The sequence below is a fragment of the Ursus maritimus genome, unplaced genomic scaffold, assembly GCF_017311325.1.
Source record: "Ursus maritimus isolate PB19 unplaced genomic scaffold, ASM1731132v1 scaffold_5, whole genome shotgun sequence".
Lineage (NCBI taxonomy): Eukaryota > Metazoa > Chordata > Mammalia > Carnivora > Ursidae > Ursus > Ursus maritimus.
In genome coordinates, this window is record NW_024426663.1 from 81,470,589 (window position 1) to 81,485,373 (window position 14,785).

General features: G+C 38.2%; 1 protein-coding gene across 1 annotated transcript; it reads left to right on the forward strand.

Moving 5' to 3' along the window:
* Positions 1-366: 366 nt before the first annotated feature.
* Positions 367-1,379, forward strand: LOC103656337 (olfactory receptor 2T29-like). The gene has a single exon (XM_008683708.2). It carries the CDS (start codon positions 417-419, stop codon positions 1,377-1,379), a length of 963 nt encoding a protein of 320 aa, XP_008681930.2. The 5' UTR covers positions 367-416.
* Positions 1,380-14,785: the final 13,406 nt, after the last annotated feature.

The window sequence follows — 14,785 nt, forward strand, 5'->3', positions numbered from 1 at the left end:
TACAGCTGAACTAATATTACACTGTATGTTAACTTACTGGAATTTAACTTAAAAATTAAAGGTCATATGAAGTTTTAAAAAAATAGGGGTGCAGATAGTGTTTTGTTTTCTTTAAGGAAATACATATCTAGTAGTGGAATTATTAAGGTACTGATATTTTTGACCCTGAGTTGTGAATTCTTAGATTTCTAGTAAATTTGTACAACTACAGGTAATTTATACTCCTAAACTTTACAGGTCCTTGGAACTTCCCCTTTTTGGTACACTGGATGGCCATATGTAAACATGCAAACACACACACACACACACACACACACACTCACACTCAAGCTCACTAAGCATTCATTTAAGGTGCTCATATCCCAGAAATGATCTATTAAATCCACAGCTCTCCTTGCTGCACCAGGTAAAATGCAATGGAGAACACCACGTGGTTGGCCAACCATACTGGAGGATCAGATTTTGACCTGGTGGGACTCTTCAGTCAATTCAAGTACCCAGCTCTCCTTTGTGTGGTCATTTTTGTGGTTTTCCTGATGGCCTTGTCTGGAAACACCATCCTGATCCTTCTGATACACTGTGATGCTCACCTTCATAATCCCATGTACTTTTTTATCACTCAGCTGTCTCTCATGGATGTGATGTACATTTCTGTCACTGTGCCTAAGATGCTCATGGACCAGGTCATGGGGGTGAATAAGATCTCAGCCCCCGAATGTGGAATGCAGATGTTTCTCTATCTGACACTAGGAGGTTCAGAATTTTTCCTTCTAGCTGCCATGGCCTATGACCGCTATGTGGCCATCTGCCATCCACTCCGTTATCCTGTCCTCATGAACCATGGAGTATGTCTGCTCTTGGCGTCTTCCTCCTGGTTTCTGGGATCTGTGGATGGATTTGTGTTCACACCCATCACAATGACCTTGCCCTTCTGCAGATCCCGGGAGATCCACCATTTCTTCTGTGAGGTCCCTGCTGTGATGAAGCTTTCCTGCTCAGACACTTCGCTCTATGAGACACTCATGTACCTGTGTTGTGTGCTCATGCTCCTCATCCCTGTGACAATCATTTCAAGCTCCTATTCGTTCATCCTCTTCACCATCCACAGGATGAACTCAGCAGAGGGACGGAAGAAGGCTTTTGCCACTTGTTCTTCTCACATGATGGTGGTCATCCTCTTCTATGGTGCTTCCATCTATACCTACATGCTCCCCACCTCCTATCACACCCCTGAGAAGGACATGATTGTATCTGTCTTTTATACCATACTCACTCCTGTTCTAAACCCTTTAATTTATAGTCTTAGGAATAAGGATGTTACAAGGGCGCTAAAGAAACTGTTGAATGTGGGATCAGTCTTTCAGGAAACTATAAAGTAGGAGCTGTTTGTACCATTTTTTTTTCTTTCACTCTACACATTAGAACTTTAGGATCCTATACCAATGTTTTCCTTAGATTCACACACCATGATGTGTAATCACCAATTTGTTCCTTTTGGAGTAATTGTTAATCTGTACTGGAAAGCTCCTCATTTTTACACTTCGGCATTCAAAACATTTGTACAATTGTATTGTATCTGTGTTACATTTTTTTCTGAAGTTTTCACTGTGATTCTGTGGAATAATATTCATATTCTTCAGAAATACATAATAAAATATTTAGAAAAAAATAATAAGGTGTGCAATTGGTAAGAGAGAGAGATGGAGAGAGAAGTGATAAAGCAAATGGGCATAAAGGTATAGGAGAATCTAGGCAAAAGATTTATGAGAATTAATTGTATTATTATTATTATTATCTTTCTATAAATTTGAAATTACTTAAGAATAAAACGTAAAGTATCAGACTTTGGTCTATTTCAAAAATTTGTCCTTGCTGCATGGTGGCAGTGTAAAGTGAGAAATCTTGGAAATCATGTACATATTAATATGGTGAATGTTAGTGCAACAATCCAGTTGTTCACCTTCTGTTAATAAGGGCAATTTGTTCTTTAGTTTCCAAACCTGAAGAAATCCAGTGGCTGCTACTTGTATCTGAAATCATTAGGCCATTGTGGTCGAAAGTACTGTGGGAAAAATATTAACCCCAAGAAGGAGGGCTTAGGGAAGCTTTCCAGCAACAGGTGGTATTAGAGCTGAGATTTGAAGTATGTCACTTATTGTACAAAGAAGCAGAGGAAGACCATCAAACATCCAGTCCTTCGTTTGTTCAAAAAACATGTCTTATGCTATATTATATTTAAAAAACAACTATTAGCTAACTGAATTTAACATATAAATAACAATTGTCTACTTCCCCTAAGAAATATGATTTGTAGGTGTAGTTTGTGCAAATAGTTGTAAGGAAATACATAAATTTTTTTGAGGCTCATGTGGAAAGGGTACAGCTTATTTTAAAAAATATATTATTTATTGGACAGAGACATAGATCCAGAGAGCATGAGGGAATGGCAGAGGGAGAAAGATAAATAGGTTCCCTGCTTAGCAGGAGCCTGATGCAGGGCTCCATCCCAAGACCTGGGGATATTGACCTGAGCTGAAGGCAGATGCTTAACTAGCTGAGGCACTCAGATACCCCAAGGGTAAAACCTATAAGGACATGTGATTTCGACCAAATGGAGAGGCTGAAATAGACTGTAGATCTTGGTGTTGAATGGTGACTAGATGCTACCTTCATATGAGTATAAGGAGGCTGGGACCAGGGCTCTTGCTCAAGGATGTGATGCCACAGATAAGGAACACTATGGGCAAAGTTCAGGTGGTTGGCTAAACAGGAGAGGAATGTTCCAATAGCACCTCCTTCCTGGTTCACGTTATAGTTTCATTTCTTGCCCTTTTTGATGCAGGTATTTACAAATTATAATACAATTGTCAGACTTCGATTTTAGAAAAGGTAACTCAGTGGGAATCAATAGGGAANNNNCAACATTGGAGGTATGGAGACCAAGTGAGTGAGGATGGAGAGCTGGATAGTGTTGATCTAATGGAATAGATCATTCCAAGTGGAATTCGGGGCTTTTAGAGTGTAAATAGGCCTTGTTGAACCTGTTCTGTAAAACCACAAACTTGGTTGCATGTTTACCAGTTTCCAATTAGCTGTGACAACTTGTGAATTATCAGGTTTCAAAAGGGGGAATTCCCCCCTCTTCTTTTTCTTGACACACTCAATTCCTTCATGAGCATAAAATAAGGATCTTGCAGTATTTTAAGAAACAGTGTTGGAAAATTTGTTTAGTATTTTTTTGTTGTTGTTGTAGTAAAATGGAATGAATAAAATATGTACACTATTTAACTTTCAAAACAATTGACATCTATATATATCACCCCTCAATTTCTTGGACCATAATGACACACAATTTGGTAGTTTCACTAAAAGCACTGTAGGTATGGGAAACAAAATGGGACAAAACAAAATAAAGCATTCTATGAAACTGTATTTTTCCAGAGATGAATTTTTTGTTCTATCTCAAGGGAAAAATGATAAAAATATTTTAGAATGATAAATTTTTAATAAAATATTTAAGGGGTGCCAGGGTAGCTCAGTCAGTTAAGCATCTTCCTTTGTCTCAGGTCATGATCCCAGGGTCCTGGAATTGAGCCCTGTATTGGGCTCCCTGCTTAGCAAAGAGCCTGCTTCTCCCTCTCCCTCTGCCACTCCCCATGCTTGAGCTCTCTTTCTCTGATAAATAAATAAATAAATAAATAAATAAATAATAAATAAATAAATAAATAAATAAATAAATTCCTTAAAAATATTTAAAATACAATTTTCCATAGCCTGTACTAGAAAAGATTTACAAGAACTGTGCAATTGGGAAATTCTTAATCAAATTATATATAGTACATTATACTCAGAATTAATAGACATGAAGGAATAGTTGTTGCTCCAAGTTTTGTATCTAGAATAAAGCAACAAATGAAGATTTTCTGGCACTCAAGTGCACTTGCTTACAGTTCCATATAAGTAACTGTGCACTGAAGTAGTTTAAAATTTCAGAATTCCTTATAAGATTCCTTATAAAATTTCAGAATTCTGAACAAGCACATGTTTATGCTTGTGCTCATGATGCCACTAGCATTTGGCCAAAGACATTATTTTTAACCCATTAAAACCTGCCCTCAGTGTTCCCGCACCCTCCGAAGGTCGCTAAGGTCTATGATTGGAATTACTACAAATTTAGTCATAAACAATTATTAATTAGGTGTAGAAGCTTGCATTGCTTTTGTTTGTTTGTTTTAATGAATATTCCACTTTAATTGTTTAATACATATTTTATTTATTTTACACTATGTGCCAGTCATTGTTATAATATTGCTAAGTATATTAACTTATTCAAACCTATTAAACCCTTTAGGGAAGATATGATTTTTTTTCTTTGTTCTTGTTGGCACATTTATGTTATTGTGGTAGGAACACCTACTATTTGATCAACCTTCTTAACAAATTTTTATGTATGCAAGGTAGTGTTGTTGACTATAGGGCAGGTATTCATATTATCTTCATTGTACAGAGAAGGATGCTAAGTCACAACAGGTGAAATAATTTGTTGGAGGGCGCTAGGTAGTAATGTTCAAATGGATATTTGCTAACAAGTATGAACTCCAAGTTGGTTGGAATAACTGGGCCTTTACATAGTGAAAAATGATGTATTTGGGTTAATGTTAGTTCTGTCATTTTTGCTCTAGACAGAAAACTTGGTGATACCAAGTTTTAGAGAAAACCAGTTTCTTGTACTACTATTTATTTACTAATACTGTATATCTTCAGAGGAAAGATAGAAGATGCCACTCATTGTTTCCAAATGATTTCCAGAGAGTGAGTAATTATAGTTCAATTATAGTGTAATCCTTCCATGCTCTAAACATAAATGCTATGAAGTTGCAATGTAAAGGAAAAAATAAGGCATTATTGATATCAAATCTTAATCACTGAAGTTTGTTTTCCATAGTATTAGAATAATTGGTTATTCTCTATATATAGAAGTTAGTTTCCAAAGAAGTTCCAGTTATGTAGTATAGCAATTCATTGCTAGATTAAAGGTTCTAATTCAGAGTTATAAAATCATGCCTATAACATGTGTATGTTAGAGCTAATGATAAACACCAAACATCTTAAGCAAAGCTCTGAATTGTCCAGCTAACAATTAATTTGACTGGATAAACATTAAAGAAAATCAACCTTTAGATTTTGAGCTGAAGGTGTTTGGATAAAGGTAGTTCTATAGACTGAAGCCAGAAGATGTAAAAATCAGGCACACTTATGAAATCCTAACTAACTCCATTTATGAATGGTGACTTATACCCTATATGCAAGACAGATGTTAGATGAGTAATTAACTCGCATGCATGTGAATGTGTATATATATGTATACATGTGTATAGATATATATTTAACAAATGTATGTATGTTAGCCACGTATATACATATTTATCTTTTTTTTTCATTTTGTGCGGTTTACTGTGTACTAGGCACTGGGCTAAACATTTCATAGTTTTTTTTCTTTCTTTTCTTTCTCCCAACTATTTCTTAATTGTGTATAGTGGAAATACAATGTGATGTTAGTTTCTACTGTAAAAATGTAATTTGATAAGTTTATATGTTATGCTGTCCTTACCACAACTGTAGCTGCCATCTTTCACCATACAACACTGTTAGAATATCTTTGATTATATTCCTTATGCTGTGTCTTTTATTCCTGTGACTTGTTCATTCCAGAACTGAAAGTCTATAACTTCCACTCCCCTTCACCCATTTTCCCCATCACTCCACCCCTCTTCCCTCAGGTAACCATGCCTTTGTTTTCTGTATTTGTAGGTCTGATTCTGCTTTTAATTTATTCATTCATGTTTTTAAATTCCACATATGGCTGAAATCATGTGGAGGTTGTCTTTCTCAGTCAGACATATTTCATTTATTTTGAGGTCCTCCAGACTCTTCCATGTAATTAAAAATGACAAGATGTCCTTTTTTAAGAAAGAAAAAAGATGTCCTCATGTTTTTAAAACTGAATAATATTCCATTGTATACTGCATTCCATATTTTGTCACATTTTTTACCCATTCATTGTTTAATAGTCATTAATTTGTTTCCATATGTTGGCTACTGTGAATAATATGACAATAAACATGAATGTGTCATGGTGCCTGGGGGGCTCAGTTAGTTAAGCAAATGACTCTTGCTTTTGTTTTAGCTTCTGATTTCATGGTTCATGAGATTGAGTCCCATGTTGGGCTCCACACTCAGTAGGAGTCTTCTTGGATATTTTCTCCCTCTGCCCCTTCCACCTCTCTCTAATAAATAAATCTTTTAAAAAAGTGCAAATTTTATTGAGATCCAGATTTCAATTCATGTGGATATATACCCAGAAGTGGGATTGCTGAATCAATGATAATTATGCTTTCAAATTTTTTAAGAACCTAATTTGCTTTCCAAAATATCTGTATAAGTTTAAATTCCAACCAAGAATATACAAGGATCACCTTCTCTCCACATTCTAACCAGCACTTAAATATTTTTTTTTTTTGCTAGTAATAGTCATTCTAACAGAATGAAGGTGATATATATTATGGGTTCGGCTGGCATTTCCTGATGATTAGTGATGTTGGTCACCTTTTATATGTCTGTGACCATTTGTATGTCTCCTTTGGAGAAAAATCTCCTCAGTTCCTTAACCCAATTTTAATTTGTTTTGTTGTTTTTGTTGCTTGTTTTATTTTGCTTTTGAGTTTTATGAGTTCCTTAAATATTTTGGATATTAACCTTTTATGCAAAATGACATCTGGAGATATCTTCTTTCCTTCCCTAGTTGTCTTTTTATTATGTTGTTTATTTTCCCGTGCAGAAGATTTTAGTGTGATGTCACATTCATCTATTTTAGCTTTTGTCACTTGGACTTTTAGTATTATATCAAGAAATCCTTGCCCAGTACAATGTCCAGACTCTTCTAACCTAAGTATTTCCTTATAAGATTTATGGTTTTAGAACTTATGTTTATGTCTATTTTTTAGATATAATAGGCACATGACATCATATTATTTTCAGATATAGAACATAATCATCCAGTATTCATAGATATTGCAAAATAATCATCACAGTAATATTAGTTAAGATTCATTGCCATACATAATTATGATATTTTTTTCTCATGATGAGAATTGTTTAAGATCGACTCTCTTAGCAAATTTCAAATATGTAATACTGTATGATTAAATATAGTCACTATGCTGTACAATACATCTAAATGCTTTATTTATTTTATAACTGGAAGTTTGTGCCTTTAGACCACCTTTACCCATTTCACCTTCCTTATCATCCACCTCTGGTAGTAGTTAATCTTCTCTCTTTATTTTGATATTACTTTTAAAAATCCCACATATAAATAAGATCATATGGCAATTGTCTTTCTTTGACTCATTACACTTCTCATAAGGTCATCATATTCTATCCATGTCACAAACGACAATTTCTCTTTTTATGGCTGGATAATACTCCATTGTATGCATGTGTATTTATATTTAAAAATAATTTATTCAGAGCACCAACCTCAGGATACAAAGGCTCGATGCCACCGCTGTCGCCCTGCCACCATGCACCCTTGGGAGTTTCTCTGGGCCGCCTGATCTCAGCAACTGCGCAGCCTGCACAGGGCACCGCTGCGAGGTGTGCCACTCCCGGGCCCACAGGGTGGTGCCACGAGGCGTGGGGAGCGGGAGCGGGGAGCTCACACCTCCTGCATTGCGCACCCGCCCATCTACCCAGCATCTCGGGAGAAGGGGCGCAGTGTTGCATGCAGCGCAGCCCAGCCATGCCGCCACCACCTCCACTGCCGGGCCTTCCTCTGCCACAGGGAGCCCTGCAGCAAAGTGGACCAGGGTATTCCAAGATGGCAAAGGAGCAGGAGACCTAACGTTCGTCTGGTCCCAGGAATTCAGCTAGAGAGCTACCAAACTGTTCTGAATACCTATGAACGCAACCGGAGAATGAAGAAAAGAGTAGCAGAAACTCTATGAATAGAAAAGTGACCACTTTCTGCAAGGAGGAGAAAAGATGGTGGAGGAGTAGGAGACCCTTTCTCAGCTGGTCCCGAGTTCAGCTGGATATCTACCCAACCATCCTGAACACCCACAGAATCAGCCTGAGATGCAGGAAGATACATATGGATCTCTACAAATGAACATCTCCAGCATTGAATATTGAGGTAAGAAATGGGGAACCATGAGTCTGTGCAGAGATATTGGAAGATAAATGGAAGGGGGAGGGAGCCTACGTGCTTGGGCACCAGGAAGCAGTAGCCACTTGCTACTCATGGACTGGCACCCACGAGAGAGCAGACTGAGACCATGAGCCCAGGTATGCGCGACCAGACTGAAAACCAGAGCTCCAGAGCACTCACTGGAAATGGACTAAAACCGGGAGCTCAGGAGCGTGTGCATCCAAACTGAAAACCAGAGCTCTGGAGTGCACACTCAAACTAGACTGAAACCCAGAGCTTGGGAGCAGGCACACGCCCAAACCAGAAACTGGCACTCTGGAGCACATGCAAACCACACTGAAAAAAGGAGCTCAGAAGCACAGGCATGGGAACTGGGGGTGGCTGGTAGTGTTAGAAGCACAAAGGACAGAGACGGGCCAGCCCAGGAAGTGAGGCCTGGGACACCAGCTGTGGGACACACATCCCAGGACACTGCAGGGTTTTTAGCAGCACCCACAGAAACAGAGTTAAAGTGGCCAGGAGAGCTCAGTGGAGAGTGGACTGCAATCTCTCTGTTCTGAGACAGAGGCTAGGATATAGCCACTGCTTTTCTGGCTCTCAGAAGAGGCACAGCAAACCACCAGGGAAAGCCACCAGAAAACAAAAGCCCATAAATACCAGCTCACATTGTGCCCATCCCCATCCCCCTTACAGGGGACAGGGCAAATGGAACAAAACAGAGTTGCCTGCATACCAGCATGGCAGGCCCCTCCCCCAGAAGGCAGGCTGAAAAATCAAGAAGCCCACATCCCTGTGGTCCCTATAAAACAAGAGCACACTGCCCAGGTCCTGGTCAATAATTTGGGCTCTGGGCAACCCTGCAACCTCTCCTCATCAGAATGACGAGAAGGAGAAATCCCCCCCCAGCAAAGAGAAGATAATGAGTCTGTGGCCTCTGCCACAGAACTGATGGGTATAGATATAATCAAATTATCAAAAATGGAGTTCAGAGTAACAATGGTCAAGATGATGTGTAGACTTAAAAAAATATCAACGAAAATATTAACGAGAATATAGAATCTCTAAGGGCGAAAATGAGAGCGAGTCTGGCAGAAACTAAAAATGCTATGAATCAAATGTAGTCTAAACTAGACTCTCTGATGCCCAGGGTAAATAGGCAGAAGAACGAATTCGTGAATTGGATGATGGGATGGTAGAAGAGAAAGTTAAAACAGAAACTGGCCTCAAAAAATCCAATCTTAAGAATGCAGATTACGGGAGATTACTTACTCAATGAAACGTTCCAATGTCAGAATCATTGGGATCCCCAAGGGGGTGGAGAACGAAAGAGGTCTAGAAGAGATATTTGAACAAATTGTAGCTGAAAACTTCCCTAATCTAGTAAAGGAAACAAGCATTCATGTCCAAGAGGCAGGGAGGATCTCTCCCAAATTCAACCAAGACAAACCTTGACCATGCCCATCATAGTGCATTTCGCAAATATTAGAACCAAGGATACAGTATTGAAAGCAGCCAAGGGGAAGAAAATCCGTACGTACAGAGGGAAAAATATCAGAATAATGTCAAACCTGTCTACAGAGACCTGGCAGGCTAGGAAGGGTTGGCAGGGTATTTTCAAAGCTCTATCTGAGAAGAACATGCAGCCAAGAATCCTTTATCCAGCAAGGCTGTCATTCAGAATTTATGGAGAGATAAGGACCTTCCAGGATTGGCAGAAACTGACCGAATTCATAACCACCAAACCAGGCCTACAGGAGATATTAAGGGGGGTTCTACAAAAGTAAAAAGGTCCCAAGAATGATACAGAACAGAAATTTACAATCTATAGAAACAAAGACTTCACAGGCAACATGACATCATTAACATCATATCTCTCAATAATCACTCTCAATTTGAATGGCCTAAATGCTCCCATAAAATGCCTCTGGGTTCCATATTGGATAAAAAGACATGATGCTTCCATTTGCTGTCTACAAGAGACTCATCTTGAGCCTAAATATACATCCAGACTGAAAGTGAATTGATGAAAAACCATTTTTCATGCCAATGGACCCCAAAAGAAAGCTGGGGTAGCAATTCTCATATCAGACAGATTAGATTTTAAACTAAAGACTGTTGTTTGAGATACAGATGGACACTCCATTATTCTTAAAGGATATATCCAACAAGTGGATATGACAATTATAAATATCTATGCCCCCAAGAGGGGAGCAGCAAGATACACAAGCCAACTCTTAACCAGAATAAAGAGACACACAGAGAATAATACGTTAATAAAAGGGGATCTCAAAACTCTGCTAGCCACAATAGATAGATCACCTAAGCAGAAAATCAACAAAGAAACAAGAGCTTTGAATGACATACTGGACCAGATGGACCTCATAGATATATACAGAACACTACACCCCAGAACAACAGAATACTCATTCTTTTTGATTCCCCATGGAACTTTCTCCAGAATAGACCATTTACTGGGTCACAAAACAGTTCTCCACTGATACCAAAAGACTCATATTATTCCATGCATATTCTCAGATCACAATGCTTTGAAACTGGAACTCAATCTAAAGGAAAATATTGGGAGAAACTCAGACACTTGGAAACTAAGAACCATCCTGCTCAAGAATGATTGGGTAAACCAGGAAATTAAAAATCAGCTTAAACAATTTCTGCAGGCCAAGGAGAATGAAAATGCATTCATCCAATAACTGTGGGACACTGCCAATGAGGTTCTTAAGGGAAAATACATATCCATCCAAGCCTCACTCAAAAGAATAGAAAAATCTAAAATCAGTTTTTATATTCTCACCTCAAGAAGCTGGAGCTGGAACAGAAGAAAAGCACTAACCCACACGTGAGAAGGCAATTGATCAAGATTAGAGCAGAGATCAATGAATTAGAAAACAGGAGCACAGTAGAGCAGATCGACAGAACTAGAAGCTGGTTCTTTGAAAGAATAAATAAAATAGATAAGCCACTGGCAAGGCTTATCCGAAGGAATAGAGAAAGGACCCAATTAATAAGAACATGAATGAAAAGGGAGAGGTCAGAACCAACACCAATGAAATAGGAAGGATCATTAGAAACTTTTATCAACAGCTTTATGCCAATAAATTAAACAAACTGGAAGAAATGGATGCCTTCCTGGAAACCTATAAACGACCAAGACTGAAACAGGAAGAAAGTGATTATTTTAACAGACCAATTAATTATGAAGAGATTGAAGCAGTGATCAAAAATGTCCCGAAAACAAGAGTCCAGGGCCTGACGGATTCCCTGGGGAATTCTACCAAACATTCAAAGAAAAAATAATACCTATTCTCCTGAAGCTGTTTCAAAAAATAGAAACAGAAGGAAAATTACCATACTCATTCTCTGAGTCCAGTATTACTTTGATCCCCAAACCAGGCAAAGACCCCATCAAAAAGGAGAATTACAGACTGATATCCCTGATCAATATGGACACCAAAATTCTCAACATGATCCTAGCTAATAGGATCCAACAGTACATAAAAAGGATTATCCATCAAGACCAAGTGGGATTCATCCCTGGGAGGCAAGGTAGTTCAACATTCACAAATCGATCAGTGTGATAGATCATATTAACAAGAAAAGAGTCAAGAACCATATGATCCTCTGAATTGATGCAGAAAAAGCATTTGACAAAATACAGCATCCTTTCCTAATTAAACCTTTCAGAGTGTAGGGACAGACAGTACATTCCTCAATTTTATAAAAACCATCTTTGAAAAGCCTGCAGCAAATATCATTCTCAATGGAGAAAAGTTGAAAGCCTTTCCCTTAAGATCAGGAACACGACAAGGATGCCCACTCTCACCATTATTATTCAACATAGTCCTAGAAGTCATTGCAACAGCAATCAGAAAATAAAAAGGGATAAAAGGTATCCAAATTGGCAAAGAAGAGGTCAAACTGTCTCTCTTCACAGATGACATGATACTCTATATAGAAAACCCAAAAGACTCCACCCCCAAACTACTAGAATTTATAGAGAAATTCAGTAATGAGGCAGGTTACAATCAATGCTCAGAAATCAGTTGCATTTCTATACACGAACAACGAGACTGAAGAAAGAGAAATGAGGGAATCCATTCCATTTACAATAGCACCAAAAATCATACGTTGCTTTCTTTATCCCTTTCTTTCCCTACTGATCATTCTAGTTCTTATGTTCCATAGATGAGAGAAATCATATGATAGTTGTCTTTCTCTGCTTGACTTATTTCACTTAGCATTATCTCCTCCAGTGCTCATCGAGCCTTACATCAAAAACCAGGGATGTACTGTATGGTGATTAACATAATATAATAAAAAATCATTATAAAAAATAAATAAAAAAAATCATACGTTGCCTTGGAATTAACTTAACCAGAGACGTAAAGGGTCTATATCCTAGAAATTACAAATCACTCCTGAAAGACATTGAGGAAGACACAAAAAGTTGGAAAAATATTCCATGCTCATGGATCGGAAGAATTAACGTATTTAAAATGTCTATGCTACCCAGAGCAATTTACACTTTCAATGTCATCCCAATCAAAATATCAATGACATTTTTCAAAGAACTGGAACAAACAGCCCTTAAATTTGTGTGGAACCAGAAAAGACCCCGAATCACCAAGGAATTGTTGAAAAGGAAAAACAAAGCTGGGGGCAATACAATGCTGGATTCCAAGCTGTACTACAAAGCTGTGATCACAAAGACAGCATGGTACTGGCACAAAAACTGACACGTAGACCAATGGAACAGAATAGAGAACCCAGAAATGTACTCTCGGCTCTTTGGGCAAATAATCTTTGAGAAAGTGGGAAAAAACACCCAGTGAAAAAAAGATAGTCTCCTCAATAAATGGTGCTGTGAATATTGGACAGCTATATGCAACAGAATGAAACTTGACCACTCTCTCACACCATACACAAAGATAAACTCCAAATGGTTGAAAGACCTCAATGTGAGACAGGAATGTATCTAAATCCTAGAGTAGAACATAGGCTGCAACCTCTTTGACATCAGCCACAGCAACTTTTTTTCATGACACATCTCGAACGGCAAGAGAAACAAAAGAAAAAATGAATCTGTGGGACTTCATCAAGATAAAAAGCTTCTGCACAGCCAAGGAAACAGTCAAAAAAACTAAGAGGCAGCCCACGGAATGGGAGAAGATATTTGTAAATGACAATAGAAGGGGGAATGAACCACAGGAGACTATGGACTCTGGGAAACAAACTAAAGCTTCAGAGGGGAGCGGGGAGGGGGATTGGGATAGGCTGGTGATGGATATTAAGTATTGCACATATTGCATGGTGCCCTGGGTGTTTTATTCAAGTAATGAATCATGGAACATTTCATCAAACACTGGGGATGTACTGTATGGTGACTAATATAACAGAATAAATATTATTAAAAAATAAAATAAATAGAATAAAATCCCCCTGTTGAAAAGTCCTATTGGACACAGCATCAACAACTAATGATGTATTACGTGGTGGCTAATAGAACATCATAATAATAAAAAAGTCCTATTGGAAAAAAAAATACACGGGAAACAAATAATCAAATCAAACAATGAGCAGAAGGTATGAACAGGCAGTTTTTCAATGAAGACATACAAATGGCTAACAGACACATGAAAATATGTTCAACATCATTAGCCATCAGGGAAATTCAAATCAAAACTACCTTGAGATATCACCATACACCAGTTAGAATGGCAAAAATTGACAAGGGAGGAAACAACAAATGTTAGAGAGGATGTGGAGAAAGGGAATCCCTCTTACACTGTCAGTGGAATGCAAGTTGGTACAGTCACTTTGCAAAACAGTGTGGAGGTCCCTTTAAAAGTTAAAAATTGAGATACCCTGTGATCCAGCCATTGTGCTACTGGGTGTTTACCCCAAAGATACAGACGTAGTGAAGAGAAGGGCCATATGCACCCCAATGTTCATAGCAGCATTGTCCACAATAGCTAAATCATGGAAGGAGCCGAGATGCCCTTCAACAGATGACTGGATTAAGATGTGGTCCATATATACAATGGAATATTACTCATCCATCAGAGAGAACGATTACACAACATTTGCAGCAACATGGACGGGACTGGAGGAGATAATGCTAAGTGAAATAAGTCAAGGAGAGAAAGAGAATTATCATATGGTTTCACTCATTTATGGAACACAAGAAATAGGAAGATTGGTAGGAGAAGGAAGGGAAGAATGGAAGAGGTAAACAGAAAGGGATTGAGCCATGAGAGACTGTGGACTCTGGGAAACAAACTGAGGGCTTCAGAAGGGAGGGGGTGGGGGATTGGGATAGGCCAGTGATGGATATTAAGGAGGGCACATATTGCATGGTGCACTGGGTGTTATATGAAAATAATGAATCATGGAACATTACATCAACAACTGGGGATGTACTGTATGGTGACTAATATAACAAAATAAAAATTAAAAAAATAATTTATTCATCTATGAACACTTAAGATGTTTCCATATCTGGCTATTGCAAATAATGCAGTGATGAAGATGGGGATGTATATATCTTTTATATATAGTGTT